The sequence below is a fragment of the Aptenodytes forsteri genome, unplaced genomic scaffold (genome assembly GCF_000699145.1).
Source record: "Aptenodytes forsteri isolate BGI_AS27 unplaced genomic scaffold, ASM69914v1 Scaffold119, whole genome shotgun sequence".
In the NCBI taxonomy this organism is placed as follows: Eukaryota; Metazoa; Chordata; class Aves; order Sphenisciformes; family Spheniscidae; genus Aptenodytes; species Aptenodytes forsteri.
The window spans coordinates 2403532-2422431 of NW_008796165.1; the positions used below are offsets into that span (position 1 = coordinate 2403532).

General features: G+C 39.1%; 1 protein-coding gene across 1 annotated transcript in view; it reads right to left on the reverse strand.

The window, feature by feature from the left end:
• Window positions 1–18900, reverse strand: part of ST6GALNAC3 (ST6 N-acetylgalactosaminide alpha-2,6-sialyltransferase 3) — a 131296-nt gene that overhangs the window by 81513 nt on the left and 30883 nt on the right. Inside the window, exon 3 of the mRNA XM_009287436.1 lies at window positions 254–663. Within this exon, the coding sequence (XP_009285711.1) occupies window positions 254–663 (410 nt within the window). The remainder of the gene's footprint in view (window positions 1–253; window positions 664–18900) is intronic.

Consider the following 18900-nt stretch of genomic DNA (forward strand, 5'->3'; position numbering starts at 1 on the left):
TTTGAAAATGTTTCAGGAAGACATCCAATATTTTTGGGACTCAAGCCAACAGAAATGGAAAGAACAGAAGGTAGCGTAGGTGGGGTAAATGGGGCCTAGCTGCTGCCTCATCAAGTGCTTATAACAGTCAAAACCATATAACAATCCATTAAAAACATATCTGGGGACTCATTTAGTAGCTGGCATCCAGCATGGACTTCTCTCATGTATCTTTTGTCAAACATTATAATTGTTCTTCACACTTAGGACTTACCGGTCTTTTCCTGTCTCCTTCTTAAATACTGCATCACAGTAACTCATGCGCTTTTCTGTTGTCACATAGATTTTGGCAGTTGGGTAGCTGTCAACGGTTTTCTTCAGCATGTTGTACACAATGCCATTTCCATCCTTCCTCATGTTTCGAAAAGGTCCCCAGATCACGTAAACAGTGTTGTTGGTTTCTTTGAAAAAGTACTCAGGATTCTTGAGAAGGAGAGGCACGCTTGTGTGAGAGACCACTCTTATGGTTGTCCTCTTCCCAACATCCTCCTCATAGCCCTTTGTGGGAGCGTTGTTCATCCTCCATATGCAGGAGGACTTGTCTATCTCAGCTCCCACCTTCTGGCCAGCCATCTGTCCCGAGTTTGAAACAATGGCACAGAGGTCACAGTCAAGTTGTAGAGGCTGGAAGAAGGAAAACAAAAATATTGGCAATTCTTTCTCTGTAAAACATGAAGACTGAAAATTCAGTTAAAAGAAAGACGGGCACAGTCCAACAAATTGATAGCAATACTTCTCTTTAAAAAAAACCTAACAATCCCCATGTGGTAGAGCTGGTAGAAAACCCTACCATGACAGAGCTCTGAATGCAATCCTTTTTAGTGAAACAGGTGGCAGCTCCAAACTTTTCCTTTGTTCTCCACCTTGCAAAGTCAACTAGAAAAATAATAATTCCTTTTTTCCCTCTAAATGTTACTCTTTCTACTAGAAAACAATGAAAGAAAGAAGCAGCAGAAAACAATATGCAGATCAATGCCGCCTTCTCTTTTAACAACGTGTTGTCAGCAATAGGAAAAAAGTACAGAAAAAGTAATGCTGACAGTGTTTATGTGTCTGAATGAATAGTTCCCAAATTTGTGACAGAAGTCAAACATGAGATGTAACTCTAAAAAGCAATCTAGTAGCGTGAAAATCCTGCAGTTGAAAAGGAGATGTAGACAGAAGAATATGCTGTTCTCTCCAGAGAACAGTTATGACCCATGAAAAATGAGTGGCAGATGGACTGGTGACATGTGAACTAGGAACTTAATCCTGGGCAAACTGAAGTCAAAGACAGTATTTCCTAAGCACGTTCTAGGGTATTATTTCTCCAGTATGAATTGAAAATAGGAACAGTTATCTGTCTAACAGAGATATAGGGACCTATGTGACGTTCTGTTTGTCAGAGTACAAACAGTAAATGTCTTTTGGTTCTTTTGTACCAACAGCCTAAAATCAAATGCCCTGCATTTAAGTTGGATTGTATGAAAAGTTCGGTTAGAAATCTAAATCAAATGAAAACTAGATCCATCAAAAAACCGACAGAAGATGGTCCAGGCCACAGATCATCTACAATTTTTTGTATGGTCACAGACTTGATCTTCTGTCATGCTCCCAATTGGAAGCCAGTGACTTCAGTTTAATGGTTGTTAAGAATAATTCCCTTCATGTTCTTTGGACATTTGGCCTGACAGGATGCTAGGTGCTTTTCTGATCAGACTTGTGGTTATTTCCCTTCAAAATCACACCTCATTTAGCTGATGTGGATGAATATCCTGGCTGCATTTGACCACTATAACCTTAGGACATGGTGGCTGACAAAACATCAAATTTCTTCGATAATGGTGCATAATATAAGGACAAGAGATAAACATCTGAAGAGAGCCAAATTATAACAGCTAAAATACCTCATCTTTGGGTGACAAATATTGTACAGAACTAAGGTGCATCCTGCCAGACTTCTGCAATAAATCTCACCATTGCAAAGGTTTGATTTCTCTATTGTGATTGGTTTGATTTCTCTATGTGAGTGGTTCATGAAAATGTTCTTTCCTCATTTTATCAGGAATTAAAGATGCCTGACTGCACGCAAAAGCATTGGCAATGTTTCCTTTACAGAACACCATGTATTTTTTTTATAGCTGTTGTAGTTTTAGAAAGCTGTCCTGCATAGTTCTCTGACAGCAGGGATGAAATCCCAGGAGATGGAGCTGAACACAACAGTCTTTCTCTTTACTGCATAGTGACAGAAATCCTCTCTAAGATACATTATGAGGACATGGCTGGGTGACCTAAACAAATCCATAAGCATAACTCACACCCTAACATGAAGTGAGTTGTTAAAGTCCCAGTAGATTAATTTATAGCTTTCAGGGTGAACTTTCAAACTAACAAATGCTGAATATGAAACTGCTAGATAGGAAAAGCCAATTTGGTCAAGAATCTGGTCCAATTTAAATTTGTCTCAACCTTGGTGTTGTGTGGTTTTTTTCCTCAATATTCTTCCTTCTCCATTAAAATGGAGATGCTCTCTTAAATTTGGAATTGTTTGATTTTCTGACCTTAGTTAGAAATGCATTGCACATTTTCTATTCCCTGAGTGTAACTGTTCTGCTCGAATAAACTGAGTACACTCACTCCTGCAATTGTGTCCCCCCCCGGTTTTCTAGCTCTTTTGTTGTGATTCATTTATCTTGTTCCAATTTATAAAGTGCTTTCATAATATTGAATGCCTGCACTAGGTCAACATATAATCTGCTCTTCTTCAATAGAAGCAGAGGCTTAACTCCTCCCAGCCCTATCTCAGAATAAATATTTTTTACAATGTAGACAAATTTTCCATGTCCTAATATGCATATTTCCCAACAGAGATCCCAGAGTTAGGAGACTGACTGACACCCATGACAGACATTCCACTCACTCCAGTCATCATCCACTGACTTCAGTATCTTTTTGCATCATTCCTCAACGTATGAGAAAACAACCATCAATATACATTTGTTGAAACCCCATATGGAGAGAGGCCGGCAGCTTGTGATGTTGGTTCATAAGTGTCACAGACAAAAGGGGCAGTTTCAGTAATCCACATACACCAGCTTTCTCATTTTCCTCATTTAACGTGACATTCCTGTTTGTTATTACACCCTAGCTCAGGTATGGCTGTCCCATCACTTTAAGACTCAAAAGCTGCTGCAGTGTAGCTCCTCTGCCAGGTGGCTCCCACAGGAGCTATTCAGGCACAGGGATTTGGGTGCCTGAGGGGCCGGAATTGGGAAGCACCTGAGTAGTTGCGGCTGCTACTTCTGCTACTGAACTAGGACACAGCTGACAGCTCCCTGTGACCCTTGAGGAGTTGGAGTGATGTGCTGTTGTCCCCCCTCACGCTATACTCTGGGTTCCTACATCACTCACACCCTTTTCCCGGACGCAGATTTTTGGCTGCAAGGGTGCCCACGAGAGCCCTAACCTGCATGAGAAACTATCACTTTTCCATTTAACTTGCTGTATTGTTTGTATTAAGGATGAACAGAAACAGAGACAATTCTTACACACAGAAACTGGAATACAGAGAGATGAAAACTGGAGAATTAGAGAAAATGTGCATTCTTGGTGATCTGTTTTGCAGTTAACAGTAACTGTTTACAGGTGTCCACATCACAAACACCAGGATAGCAATTAAACACTAACTCATCAACAGCCTTATCAGAGAAACCAAAAATGGTCCTGGCAGGCAGTCCAGGCTGCCCTCTCATCTGTAGAGATGGTCCAGCAGCAATGGGATTGATACAGATTGGCAGGACCATACAGAAACGTATGCTGTTACTGTTTACGCTCTCTGGACCGAGAACGTCAATTAAGGGTTTACCTGTACCTTTCACAAGATCTTCGTTCACTTGCATTGTAGACACATGAGCTAAAGAAAAAAACATAGAGAACCATTCACCTTTTCTTCTCTTTTCATGTATTTAGACACATATTTCACTCTACACACCACGGGGGCTGAGCTATTATTGCTTCTAGAAAAATATTCATTTTGTCGCTGACCAGAAGGATGTAGAATTCCTCAGCAGAGCAGCTGGGCATGATTCTGGCAAATTGTTCCATCTTTTTCCTGAATGATACATTGTAACTGTTGAGGAGCACTTATATTTTAATCCGTAAAGAAAATGAAATGTCTGACCTTTCCATTTCCTGTGCAAGCTTACAGACAATAGAAAAGATAATTAAAACTGTGAATTAGAACTTGCAAAACAGTGCCGTTTCTCTAGCAAAGAGAAATAGCTGTGTAATAAAGGTCACTTATCAAACAGTTCTAGTTATTAAATCTTTGCATTTAGCACTGAAGTGGCTTCACAGAATCAAAGGTCAAATCATTAAATAACAAAAACAGACAGAACTAGAAAAGGTCACAAGCAAATCTAACTAGAAGTAGGTCAAAAAACATGATTCTCTTCCACAGAGTATTTCGATATTTGGAAAATTGGCTACTTTCCAATTTGAAACAATTCCCCCATCATTTCAAATGTCTCCACCAAGAGACTGAAATTCCAGCTACAGGACCGTTTGTATGGGTGGGTTTCCCAATGACACAGATCCTGGATCACCAAGTTTCCCAGACACGGACCTGTAGGTCTGCTGAAGTCCCAAGCGGGGATGATCTCAGGCCAGATCTCAACCTCTTGGCCAAAACTTCAGCACAAGTCAGTGGAGTCCAACAAAACAATGTCTTGACAGACCAGTCACGTGCCAAGCTCCCGTCTTAGCAGAGACTGCCAGATTCTCTCTTCAGTTGGACCAAATCTAGCTCAGGACTTACGCGGATGTAATTTACACTAATGAAAAGCTGAATTTCTCTTGCGACTTCTTAGCACTATAGGCTGGTGGTGCGTTGGAGACCTCACTCCAACCACCAATTCTGCTTCACTCTGTGAATCCCACAACTAATCATACAGATAGTTAGGAAATTCAGATTAAACTTTCCCAATTGTTACTTTAACAATATGATTGTAATTTTGTAAATTGGACGCAATGCCCATTCACTACATAATGAGGCAATTATTAGCAGCTCACCACATATTAATTTGCTCCTTTAATGTTGAAACAAATGAGATCTTTTCTTATAATCATCCTATTTGAGTGAATTCTAACAAAGTCAATTGAACAAAGCTCCAGAGAGACTTTCTTTATTTCAATGCCATTTATTCTTCTACTCTTCTTGGATGTCTTTAGAGTTTTAGAGGATACAACATTTATAATGATGCCAATAGGGAATAGATTTTGCCTTTATTCTTCCTGATGTTCTTTTGAGGTCTTTGAAATGAAAGGTACAAGAGAGGCATTAACCGTCTGGCATTGTTTTTATTGCTTTTCTCTACTTCACAAGCAAAAAATGTATTTTAATTTTTCCTGTGTTTCACTGATGATTAACCAAGCTGGTTTTATCTACACTTACTCACTTTCTTCAGACCTCTGACTGGGAGGAAAGGTTTGCCAGGCTTCTCTAAGACAAAATTCAGCACATTTAAAGAAAAAAAAAGATAGTACTTGTGTGTTCACCCAGCAAGAGCTATCAATTTAATACAGTACTCAGAAGCACTGTATATAAATCACATTATAGAACTAACATCAAGCAATAAAAATAAAAATGATAAAACCCCACAGGTCTGATTACCCTGAGTTTGTGGTTGTACCCCCTTCCCTCCTGTGGTAGTGTTGTGTTTTTTTAATCTTCAGCAGTTGATTTTGGTCCTAGCCGCCAGCATCACATCCCAGCAAACATCTCTGTCTTCATAAAATTTAATGTTAAGATTTCATAAAGATTTTAACATTTTGACATTACTTTGAAATAAGCCCTATGTCAACATGCATCCCATTTCCAAATAAATAGAATATGATCTGCCCCGTCATAAGACTGTTCCTGAGACTGAAGTGCCTGGGATATTTTATTTAGATGAGTGTCACTGATGTCTACATAAGTGCTAGCAGGAAGTTTTTATTTAAATTGAATGAATTGGAAGGGAATGCATAGGAGCCACATAATGGGACTAATCTTGCAGTAAAAGACTGAATAAATAACCATCACTGAAATTCTTTCTATATACACTGACCCAGTTGTTACAGAACTGCTATTCTTTGATTTGCAGCTCATGTTACAGCTCCTTAAAAGGGCTGTATCAGCCCTTTGCTTCAACAGGTATCTTGTGGATTCCTGGTGTCAGTGATAAAGACACAGAAAAGGGAAGGAAGCTCGGACTTTGGACAGAGGTTGAAGCTTGCATGCCAGAGTCTCCAGCACCATCTAAACTTTCATTTGGCAAGTGTATTTTTGAAACATTCTAGCTTTCTTTCTCATGGAAAGGAAAAAAAAAATAACCACCAACCCAAGCCTTCCAAACAATGAACCACAGTGCCAAGTGATGCAGTGTCATCCTTCTCACTTTCAAGACAGCTCCAGTTACTCCATGCCAGCTCATACCTCTTTCAAGATATAGCAGAACAAATGCTCACCAGAATGCTGTTGATTTTGCTGCTGCTATTTGAACAATATAGGCAGCTTTGAAACAAGGCAAGAATCAAGTATATCTCATGATACTGAGAGCTGAAAAATAAACGCCTCAAATATACGCGAGAAAACTCTGAGTAGCAACAGAGTCGAGTATATGACCTATAAAGAAGAAAACAGAAAAACAGGTCTTTTCATGTATTTTCCTCTACTCTAAAATAAAGCAAAAATTGAAAAGTCAAAGATAATACCGCTCTTGATAATCCCATAAAATAAAATTTGAGTAAAACCAGGTCCAGTTTGATCAAAATACTTTAACTGTCTATTTTTTAAAAATCATACTTAAATAGTTTTCTAAAATGGAAATAAAATGCCCCTTCAGTTGAACATTTTTCTGTATCATGAAAAGCTTAAAGCATGGTAGTTCACATTAACAGAACAGTCCCTTTCATTTTTTCCTTTCTTCCTGATTTCCAGCTGAAACTTCATTGAAACTGACATCTTTTAAAGAAGACTACACTAGTATTTTCTTCTGAAATAATAAACTATTGAAAGGTTCCTGATAGCTCTATTGGTAAAAAAGACTCAAAACCAGAAAGGTGGCAGAGAGTAAATAAAGAACGGGAGAAATTGTTCTGTGTCTACATGGAGGGTTAATGAAGGAAGGAAGCTGCCAGATTCAGTGTTTCAAGTACGACAGAAAGACCCAGCAGAGCCATGGCACTGGAGGACTGATGGTCAACAGCCCTGCAGTGAGAGAGTGGCAGGTGAAGAAAGTTTTGCCCTAAGGCATTGCCCGAAGGATGCGTGAGGACCTGTTCTGCGTGTGCATTCTCAGTCAGTTGAAGTCACATTTTAGTTTGCATCTCAGGTGGTTGGTAAATTCTCCTCCCAATGTATGATGGCAGAAGGGATGTGCTCTTATTAACATGAATGAATATGTCATAAAAGGGGAAGGAGATAAATGGAAGCAGGATACCAAAAGAGAAGAGAGGACAGAAAAAAATTCAGAGAAGAACTGAAACAGGCTATGAAAAGGTAGAATACCGTTTAGTGTTTGAAAGAGAGACGTGTAAGGGGAAAGAGGATTTTAGAAAAAGTAAAATACTGATATATAGCCAGTGAGATAAACCATGATGTTTGGGAATGAAATCTAGCAAAAGAGAAGAACCAAAACACCTAAAGATATTTGTTAAGGTATAAACTAACTGTTGCGAAGAAAGCTTTATCAGGCATGTCAATCAAATAACTCAGCATTAGGCAGAGAGAATAGCTTTTTTCCTTTAAACTGCAACTGCCCAAGCAGAAAACAGATGGAAACAGATACATTCACTCCAGCATATACACACCTACAGCTTGTAGGTAACCAGAAACCCTGACATCTGTAGGCGTACAGATGTCTACAGTTCCAGATCCACCTAATTAACACCTCTGAATGGGGGGGGGAGACGGGCGGGCAGAAGAAAAGCAGAATCTTCTTTGGCATATAAAATATCAAGATAAAAATACAACTATGCCCAAGAACATATGTGGAAATGTTCATGTCAAACACAGCTGAGGATTGAATGCCTAATTATTATGGGAGAGAGGCAAACTCCATCATGCATACCCTATACAGCAAGTTCACAAGGTAAGTGCTAAAATAACACTCACTCTGAAAAACAGCCTATGAAAACTTTAGTTTCCCAGTTGCTCAAAACGGAAAAGCAAACAAACTACATTAGTTCTAGAGTACCCCTAACTTCATCCCAGTGGTTTAGCTGATGACCAGAAATAACCAGAATGTTTGTGACACTCCATCTATCACTCATTTGCAAATATACAGCCTTTGAAATATCATTGCTTTGTAACAGTTCAAAAGCTGGGAATTCTTCCAACCAAATGCTGCTTGCTGAATGCTGAATCCAGTAAGTCATTTATCTTAACATCCACCACATTGCTCACTTGCCCTCGTTAGCATGTGATGACTCTTGAATTTTCTGCAAAAAAGTTACTGGAGAAACACAATTTAAACCAGATACTGTCCATCAAACGTCATAAACAACTCCAAACACAACACAATCAGCTGCTCTTAGCCATGGCACCCCTTTTGTCACTCTACTGCAAAACTGTATTTGCAACAGTATATTTGTTACCAGCAAAAAACGTCGGCACTTGATGCAGCAAGTTATTGGTATCATAATATTTAGGTTTACTTTATCTTCTGCAATTCTCTGTTTATATTGCGTGTCTTTTCTGTTTTTTGTATGTAGCAATAAGGAAGATAAAATTTGTTTCTTCTCTATACAGGCATATTTGCTCGGCAAACAATACAAAACACGAGGTAAAATGTCACTTACAACTCAAGGAGACATAAAAGGGGGGAACGTACTGTTAGCACATGGGCTGAATAGCAAATTAATCACAGTATGAAAGGACAAAAACAATTTCTCACATCCAATACCGTGTATAGCAGTAGAGCACAGGTAACATATAACTCAAAATCCTTCCTTACAGAGTAGACTTTGGAATGACATCCTTCAAAGCAACCAAGGCCAAAAGGACTCTCTCCACAAAAGCTGGTTTTTCTTCGCAAATAATAATAAGTATCTCTGCAGAAAAATTAATGACAATTCTTCACTACAAAGTTCATAGAATCATAGAATAGTTTGGGTTGGAAAGGACCTCTAAAGGCCATCTAGTCCAACCCCCCTGCAATGAGCAGGGACATCTTCAACTAGATCAGGTTGCTCAGAGCCCCGTCTAGCCCACCCCCTGCAAGGAGCAGGGACATCTTCAACTAGATCAGGTTGCTCAGAGCCCCGTCCAACCTGTGCCTGCTTCACCACCCTCAGCGTAAAAAATTTCTTCCTTATACACAGGCTGAATCTACTCCCCTTTAGTTTAAAGCCATTCCCCCTTGTCCTGTCGCAACAGGCCCTGCTAAAAAGTTTGCCGCCATCTTTTTTATAAGTCCCCGTTAAGTACTGATAGGCTGCAATAAGGAATTCTTTGTCTCATATGAGACAATGCAAAACATTGGTTACTCTGTAACCGCTGACTTTCATTTGTATTTATTATAAATACCCACAGATGGCGGTAAAGTATATAATGTATATAGCAGATTTGTTCCAAGTTTGGTTTCTCTAATAACCTCCTATTATCAGCACTCACCATTAATCATGGGCCATTATCTAGAAACTTATTTGGCTGAATCACAGATGCAGGAATGCCTGTTAGGCCTCTAATCTAAATACATTTGAAAAAATTACACTCACAAATAAATTATAGGACTTCTAATATGAAGTTCACATCGTATTTCAGGTCAATTTATTTGGGATCTGATATGGGGAAATGATATCGAGGTAAGCAGCAAAAACTGTCAGAAAAACTACCTTGTATTCCCATTTTTTTCCCCATGAAAATCCGCCTAACAGGCTGGAAGTCTAACCTCTAATTTATTTTGGTTCCACGCTGTCTAGACCTATTATTTAATTTTGTCTCTCTTGGTGGTCTATCTATCAAATTATTTGTATGCATGGAAGGAAAGTGATAAGCTAAAATGTTAATTATCCATTTTTCTGAAATAAAAAAAAAAATCCATGCCAGGAATAACAACTAGTTTTATTACAATAGCATTAAAACCAGTAGCATTTTTCATTTGACAAAATAAGCCTTAAGAAGCTTTCCGAGTCCAGTGTTTCTAATTGGAGGGTGTCTTATCTAAAAGAGAATACATACTTGCTTCTGGCCACATTCATTTCTTTTCCCCTCATTGGTATATTGGGAATATTTGCTGTACCACTTTATGACTGTCAGCTTTACAAATGTTTAAAATCTTCTGTAAAAATATCATTTCAGGTTAAAACTTCACTTACAGTGTCCTAGTCCAAAAATTAAATTAAGTATCTTTTATTTTAAGATACTGAAATCTTTTCAGTTGCAGAAAGATACAAGGTTAAATCACCATTTTTCAGATATCTGAACTTTCAAACACTATGGCACTGGGCACTAGGACAGAAATTTAACCTGTATTGGAGAGCTCTGCTTAAATAATTAGGAAGATTTATTTTAAGGTCTTTTAAGTCATTAATGGAAGCTGTTGAAGCATAGCTGCATATTTAAAAACTCTGAAACTAAAGGTCTGTTTCAAATGAAAAAATCCTTGTACATATACTCTCTTCTGATTGCTTTTACATCATTGCCTCAGTGTGTATGTCCACTAACTAAATTTTCATCAGCGCAGATTTCATTGCAGGCATTAGTTTGTATCACGGACTAACATTACCTGCAATAACTTTGTAAGCACCCTCAAGTGGGAACTACTGGGTTAAATGATTTGTAAATAATTCAGAGATCATTCTGTATCGGTTCTCCTTCCTCACTGAGCTTGATGGTGTAGTTTCTGCTACTACCACATCCCACACCAGTCCAATTTCCCCCTCACTTAAAAGCTTTTGCTAAAGAAAAGCCCCTGAGCACAGTGGCCTCTGCCAAATCTTATTGAAGTCAACAGGGCCTTGTGCAGGTCAGTGCATCATCTCTACGGAGTTCAGAACAAGGCCTGAGGAGGTGCTGAGTAACACACACACAAATGAGGTGGTAAGTTATGAGATCAAGCATGCTAGAAGCAACTGCAAAACAAAATCTTATTAAAAAATGGAAATAATAAATCCTATCAATCTTTTCTCCACTATATAGTCTGGCCTGACAATGATATAGTTGCACGATATAAACAACACTACCTCCAAAACGGGTAGTTATAATCATATAGCTCTTCTACCTATAATTTAAATTTTTAAGAGAGAAATTAATTTTTAGTCCTTCGCACATCTTAAGGAGAAAAATACCACTGCAATGTACCTATACGCTGACTTTCTAGGAATACCTATGGCAATTCATAGCCTCCATTACAGTCAAAAGCAAAACTTCCACTGACGTCGTCAGAGCCATGACTTTACCTAACGTCTGAATTTTGGAAAGAGAAATTTGGATTCTCAGTTCATAGATGGAAAAGCTTTCTATCTGTAAACAGACTCAGCTCAGTGGCAAGAGAAACAGCAAGGAAACTTCTCAGGTGACGTGTCCAGCTTGCGGTAAGAATCTGTGCAGGGCTGAGCTCAACAATACATACTCTACTCTGAAGAATAAATTTAGACATGGGACCATAAAATGAAATAGCTCAGAAAAAAATGTTCTGTGCGATCACAAAGATCATGGTGCTGCTCCTTTGCCTGGGCAGCAGCAGAGGCCTCCCAGCTACTATTCTGCTTCAACCTGTGAAAAGGATGCAGGGTATTTTCTTGATATAAGCTATCTACTCACAAAGCCAGATGACAGTCTCCCTTCTTTGGATGTGAGCATGCATACAGATGTTCTATGCTATATGGACTTACCTGGTGACTATTGAAACTATTTCCCCCCCTAGTTTATTCTTGGGATGGAGACCTAGGAGGCCATGTTAGTTTCCTGCTCTTGCTGGCATCAAATGGGTTAAGCCAGATTCTACATTTCAACCCTGCCTGTGAGTGCACAGGGTTTGTGTAGGTTTGTTTTTGTTTTTGTTTTAAACCTGTTGACTTTAATGAAGCTTGTGATTCCCTATGTTTCCAAGGACTGTAATGACAGCAGGATCTTTATCGTCTGACAATTTGAAAAGCAGTCTTAAAGGTCAACACCAAAGCTCATCAGCTGCTCTGTAACTCCAACTGATACAGCAATGACTACCATGGTTCTGACAAAACAGGTTCTTGGGGACAGCAGTAAGGAGGGAAACTTGGTGCCCTCTGATAGCATCCGCCTGGTGACCGCTTTGGCTTGCTGGCACTATGAATATGGTGAAATACATGTCAACTGATGGCCTAGCAAGGGAAGAGATAATGGAAGACAGACAACTGCCTTCTACAGCAAACAGGTTGTGCCTCTCCTTTCCTCCTCCTTTCAGAACAATGCAGCTCCACGCAACAGGCCCTGTTGCACCTCTAGCTCCCAACAGCTCACAACCACTAATAGGGAACTGGAGAGGCTAAGTTCCACCTCACTGCCACAAAGAAGGTCTGAGGGTCTATAGTGTGCAGCTAAGTAAAAAAAAAATTAAAAAAAATTCCACTGAAGTCATCAACAAATTATAAAATAATCATCCAAAAGAGATGCCCACCCAGGTTACGTGTGATGTTGAGGGAAAAGCCCAGAGGCCAGCAATGAACCTTGGCTTGCACAGAAATAGCATTTCTTCATTTCCATGAACAGTATATATTGGAAAACTTTTCTACAGTCATGTTAGTTCTATGTTCTCTTGTCTGCTTCATGACTTTAAAAAAAGCATATATATATGTATTAACAAAACTAAAAGCAGCAAGAGACATATATATGGAGAGTTTAGATGATGTATTAATTTCATTATAAGAAAATATTTACAAAGCAAGTGTGAAAGCTTTGGCATCTCCTCTCTCTGAGTCATACTACTGCAGAATTATAGATGCAGTATGAAGAACAATGTGTGCGTTTGTGTGTTCAGCTACCCCATCATACATGGTCTCAGACATGCACAGTGTTTTTTGGCTAAAAAGAACCAAGGGAGATGAGCTGAGGAAGGAATACTGATGGGCCATATGTGTCCCATAAAAAAAGACCCCTTTTTTTAGGGAATGCGCCTTTGTAACAGAGAGCAATTAAGCTTTGGAACAGATGCCCAGAAGATTCTGGAGTCTCCATCCCTAGAGATTTCCAAAGCTTGACGAAGCACAGACCTGACCTAACCTTGATGTTAGTCCTATTTGTAGATTATATTGGACAAGATGGACTCCAGAGGTTTTTTTCCAACCTATCTTTTTCAATAATTCTATAATTCTATCACTTTAAGAGCCAAGGGGAAGTTGGATGAATTTTAATGAAAAAGACGACACACGTTTTTAGTAGTGAGGGCTATTCATCACTGAGGAGAAAAAAAACAAAATGAAACAAAAAACAAAAACACAAGAAAAGATTGAAAGTTGAATAATTAGTGAAAAATTATTCTCTTTTTTCTTGTCTGTTCTTGGTTCTTTCTACTGCCTGTCACACACAAAATAACATATAAAATACGGCAGAAGAGAGAAACATTCCTAAAATGAAAATGGGATGATAAGATTTGATCTGCATGTCATATCACAATCCTGCACAGAACCTACACCTAATAAATCTTATTCCCGATAAAACATTATTAGGCACAGTTACACGACTGGAATCCAGATTGACCTAAGATCATAATCACAAGTGCACTCCAGCCAGCGTAGCACAGGGTATGGGCAGGCAACACAGCGCAATTTCATTCCTGGCATATGTGAACTAGCTCCAGGACTGCTAAACTGGCTGTTTCAAACAGTTTAGGTTCATTACTTCATAGGATATTTGTAGAGACTGTACATTTTAGACCTCACAGGTCTTCTTTCTAAGGCCTGTTAGCAATGAATACAAGGTGATATGTACCACGTCATGCCTGCAGAACGATGCTGTGAGTTCTTGTTACTACTTTTAGCTCTGCTAACAGTGGTACTGGTACTCCACCAGTACTGGAATGTGGCCGAGATGCAGACGTGGTAGCTCTAATGGACTCTGGGGTTAGGAGAGGGGTAAAAAGAAAAAAATACCCCACTGATGCAGAATGAATACATCTTTTCCAAAACATAAGTCAAGACTGCTGTCACGCGCTAGTGACCACTGAGCAGTAAGCTGTAGCTTCACAGCCAGAGGGCTGTGGAGATTGTAAAGTCCAGGCTGGGACAGAGGGAAGGAAGAGAAGAGATATGTTGCAAGAAATCAAATGCACATTGCATTCTAGAAAAATGAGGAAAACTCCCATACAATCAGACCTGCAACGCTCCAACTACAATACGGCAGAATTATAGTGGCTACGAAATGTAGGATGATGAAAATCAATTCTGAAAAAGTATATCACAAGTGAATACTGTACTTATCCCCTCCCCTTGGAATAACCTCACTGTAGCAGCAAAACCATTGCTAGTTCTGTGACAAGATCCTTGCAAAACTCCTGCAGACCCTGTTTTCCAAAAAAGCAATAATGAAAAAATAAAGTCCTGTGGTGCTTTTCCTCTATCAGCCTTGTTTATGAATTCATAGCACAGCATGAAGGTTATTAAAATCCCATATGTGAGAACCACACACAGCACAAGGAGATATGAATTGGCATTCCACAGAGATAATGCTATCTAATGGGCAAAACAAGTAGCATGGTCTCATTCTTATTCAGAGTACATTTGGAAAGGGCAAAGCATCTGGCTACTGCTCATGGATAGCTGACCAGACACAAACCATTTCTTCTCCTTACCTGTTGATTAATAAGTTAAATGTAAAGAGCATGGCTGTTATCTTGCCGGGCCTTGATATTCCCAGGACACCCTTTTACCCACAAACCATTTGATGTGGGGTGGATTAAATGCTATTTGGGTGACCCAGATACAGTAACTATTAAATGCATTGCTGTTTACTTCCACATACATGCATTTCAAATCAAAATGTAATTAACTGTGGAGATAACCAATACACCTCATGAATTAATTCCAGAGTCCTGCCTATCCAATAATTTATTTTCCAAAATTATTCATTTATTTCCCATTTTATTGTTGAAACAAAACAGTTAATGCTGTGCTTTATTTTGCTGCCAAAAATGTTTTGATCCCAAGTAGCACAGAGCTATTTTGAACATTACCAGCAGATGGAAAAACTTCAAGGAAAAAAAACCTGTTTTGGAAAAAAGGTTTATGGAAAAACCCCAAACTAACAAAGCACAGACATGCACAAAAAGTTTCCCCAGTGTTCCAATAGTCTGAAACTTTTGTTAAAGAGAAAGCAACCCCCAGCCCATGACTCTAAAAACCTTGACAAGAGTCAAGTTTAATATCTAAAACACACTCTACTTAAGGACAACGATCAAAGGTTTGCTAGGCTGTTTCTCTGTCTTGCACGTATGATCAACCAGCCATCACAGTGAGACCACACGTGTCTGATGGTAGTCATCACTAATGACAGAGACGGAAAGCACCCCAAAATAGGAAAGACAGGATCTGCCGTGAAGCAACATGAGACAAAACCATCTTCTGGCAGGATTAAAATCCATGTGCCTGCTTGGTACTCTGCTATATTGCTGAGGGAGGCTTTCCTTCTCATCCATATCTCTATGATCACACACTGCTGCTCAGTATCCCCTACTTGAACAATCACTGCTGAAATTCAGAACTGGGATGATGCTGTGAAGTTTGTGTTCAGATCTGAACTTTTTCTAATTTCAGGAGTGTTCAGACTCAAGATTCTCATTCATACCAAATTAAACACTCTTTCAGCTGCACCTTCCAACCTTGTCACTATGTGATAGGCCCCATCGCAATATTACACCATCTGTTTCAGCTGTTGGATACTACTTATATGCTACAATCAACATCACTGTCAGAAATTACAATCTATATCAATATTTTACAGAGGCAAAGGAGGGAAGACAGTGAAAAGAAATTAAGTTTCATAACTAAAATGAAAAATACTTTCCCTCTAATGACTCCTGCCTTCCAAACTGTGTTTCTTTATGCATGAGACAATTTGACTTGGGATTTGCTACCTGCCTAGGTTTAGCTACATACTTTGGAACAGGAGCCCCACAATAAGAAATACATAAAACATAACAATAATTTTCTGTAGCACACCATTCCAAATAGAGATGGTTATCCTTCCTATCACCCTCACAACCAAAGCTACAGTCAGTTATTTAAGACTGTTCCACAAACGAGCTCTTTGGCTTGTATTCAGCACGCAAATATGAGACTACTGGCTAAAAATTTCAGGGTCTTTGTTAGCAGCCAATTCCTTCTGGTTTTTGGTGGTTTGTTTTGTTTTGTTTTGTTTTTAAAAGAATGGGGAATAACATCTCAGGCAAGAGCTGGGTAACATTTTGGTTTGCACTTGAGTGCCAAGATGAGCTTTTTAAATGTCTCCATGATCTCATGAGCATTGCCTCATCATCTCACAAATGTTGATACATGTAAGGCCAAATCTGAAAAGAAATTTTGGTGATCTTTAGGTGACAAATCAAAAAATGCAAACCCATACGATCCCCCCTACTTAGCACACATTCAGCCTTAGACTTGCAAGGTGTCTTCCTTTTTAGACTGAAATGTTTCTTCGGTAGCTGAAATTCCACATGATGCCCAGGCTAGGATCTTCCTGTGGCACTAATTCAAAACCTCCATCCCACTGACACCCAGGAATGAGAGTGCATTGTAAAAAAATTGAATCCAGCAGATGAGATCAGAGAAGGGCTGTCAGAGATCCTTTTGGGTCTTATTTCTGCCTTCCTGCCACCAAGTAAAAATTGACCATTTGTCCTTAGTTATTATTTCCTATCACATTACCAGCTAACTTGCAAGATAAACTTCCCTGTGATGCTGAGACATTTCATTTTCTCCAGAATCTTTAGAATTCTTAAATAAAAAATCTTCTGATTGTGGTGAATATTTATTTTTAATCCATCAGTTTGTTTTAAATGCCTTCTGATTGCTTTCTTTGGAGGGTTGGGGTTTTTCTGGTTTTTTTTGGTGGAATAGATTATGACTGTTCTAGGCCTCTGATGTCGATACTGATTCGTATCTAGAGCACTGTCCAGAGAGTAACAGCTGACGTATGCGAACACAGGCGACGTGCTGATACTGGAGCTCAGGAACACAGTTCCATAGGCACCTCCAAGTCTTACAGAAGCATTCAAGGTGCAAAGTGGATTTCTTGCCACATCACCTGATGAATGAGACATCTAGTTTGACCTTGGTATCAAAGGAAAACATGTTTATGTCTGTAAATATGTCAACCTGAATTTCAGTCTTGCTGCATTTTTAATGTAGACACCAGAACTTCACTGCTCAACACAGAAACTTATGTACACTTGCACCTTTAGGACATGCTTCTTTATTTCATTATTTTTATTATTGCCACCTTATAACAGTCTGCGTGTTTTTCTTACCATGAAGTATTCTGTCGTTTCTCCAGTGACAGCTCATTGGCTATGATACAGGGGAATTCAGAGTCCAAATGCTGGGACTTTGTACTCACAAAGTAGTCAGGAACACAGCTAAATCTTCAACTGTCTTGAAGGGAGAAGCAAAGAGGGGAAACCAACTACTCCTAATCCTGGCTGCAGCTAAAGAATGGTCCAGCTTCACCTGGAAATCGGAACAGCACAATAGAAGCTTAATTTCTGAAGATTTCTGGTTGGGAAACCAATTAGTGACGGCTGTCTGGAGTGCTTGGCCTAGGAATATACATGCAATGCATTTATTCCATAGGGATGCCAAAATTTTATTGCCTGAGCGTGAAGTGAAAAGGCTCGTAATAGTAAGTAATTTTTTTCCAGATTCATGAAGGAATGATTTGTGGTTTTGAAAAGGCACAGCTACAGTGTAATTGCATTGTACAATGACACTCCCTCCACTTTGGAGGAGGCAGAAGGTTAGGTCACCTTCTAGAACAGTGCAAACAACCCTTTTTAAAGAAGTATGTGAAGAAACATGTTCTTCAGGGTTGGGGAGATTTTCTACATGCAGTTACCCTCAGGTTTGAGTTCAGCTCTGAGGATACTCTGTCTCTGCACAATACTTTTGGGTGATTCCACAGCAAGTCATGTTAGTTTAAGGTTCTGATGCTGCAAAATACTTAGGGTCAGCTGTTCTTTTTCATATACTATTGGGTTATTTTTGCTTTAATCACAAGCTCACAGAGTTTTGCTCTATGCTGAAAATAAGAGCCCACCCTTGTATCTTTTTCACTGCCACTACCATTACAAAACATGAGGAAAATAACTCCATTTTACTTTTACCTTAGCTCCTCAAAAGAAGCCTTACTATCAAATCAGAAGAAAAAACAAAACAAAAAAAAGAGGAGAAAAAATGACTTTTGTTCTCCTGACCTTGGGAAATAAAAATTCACTGGAGCTTTCCTTCATCTTCCCACTTCATTTCTGCAAAGTCACAGAACAAAATAAATATTCAATGAAAAAAAAATCTTCTATCAGTCTTTTGAATACTTTCGGGACAGAAATCACTTAGAAGTTATGTGTCAGGGCACCTTGTCTGTTTTTTTCCTCTCCCTTTCTCAGTCTAAGGATGGTATTGAAAAAGCAAAAGCACTTATAAGTGCTGTTTGGGGCATAAAATCCCGTGCCATTCATCTCTCACTAGGACAAATTTTGAAAAGAAAAGCACTTATAAGTCTCTTTTTGTCTCCATCGACATTATTCCTGTGCTGGTTTTGGCTGGGATAGAGTTAATTTTCTTCATAGTAGCTGGTATGGGGCTGTGTTTTGGATTTGTGCTGGAAACAGTGTTGATAACACAGGGATGTTTTCATTACTGCTGAGCAGTGCTGAC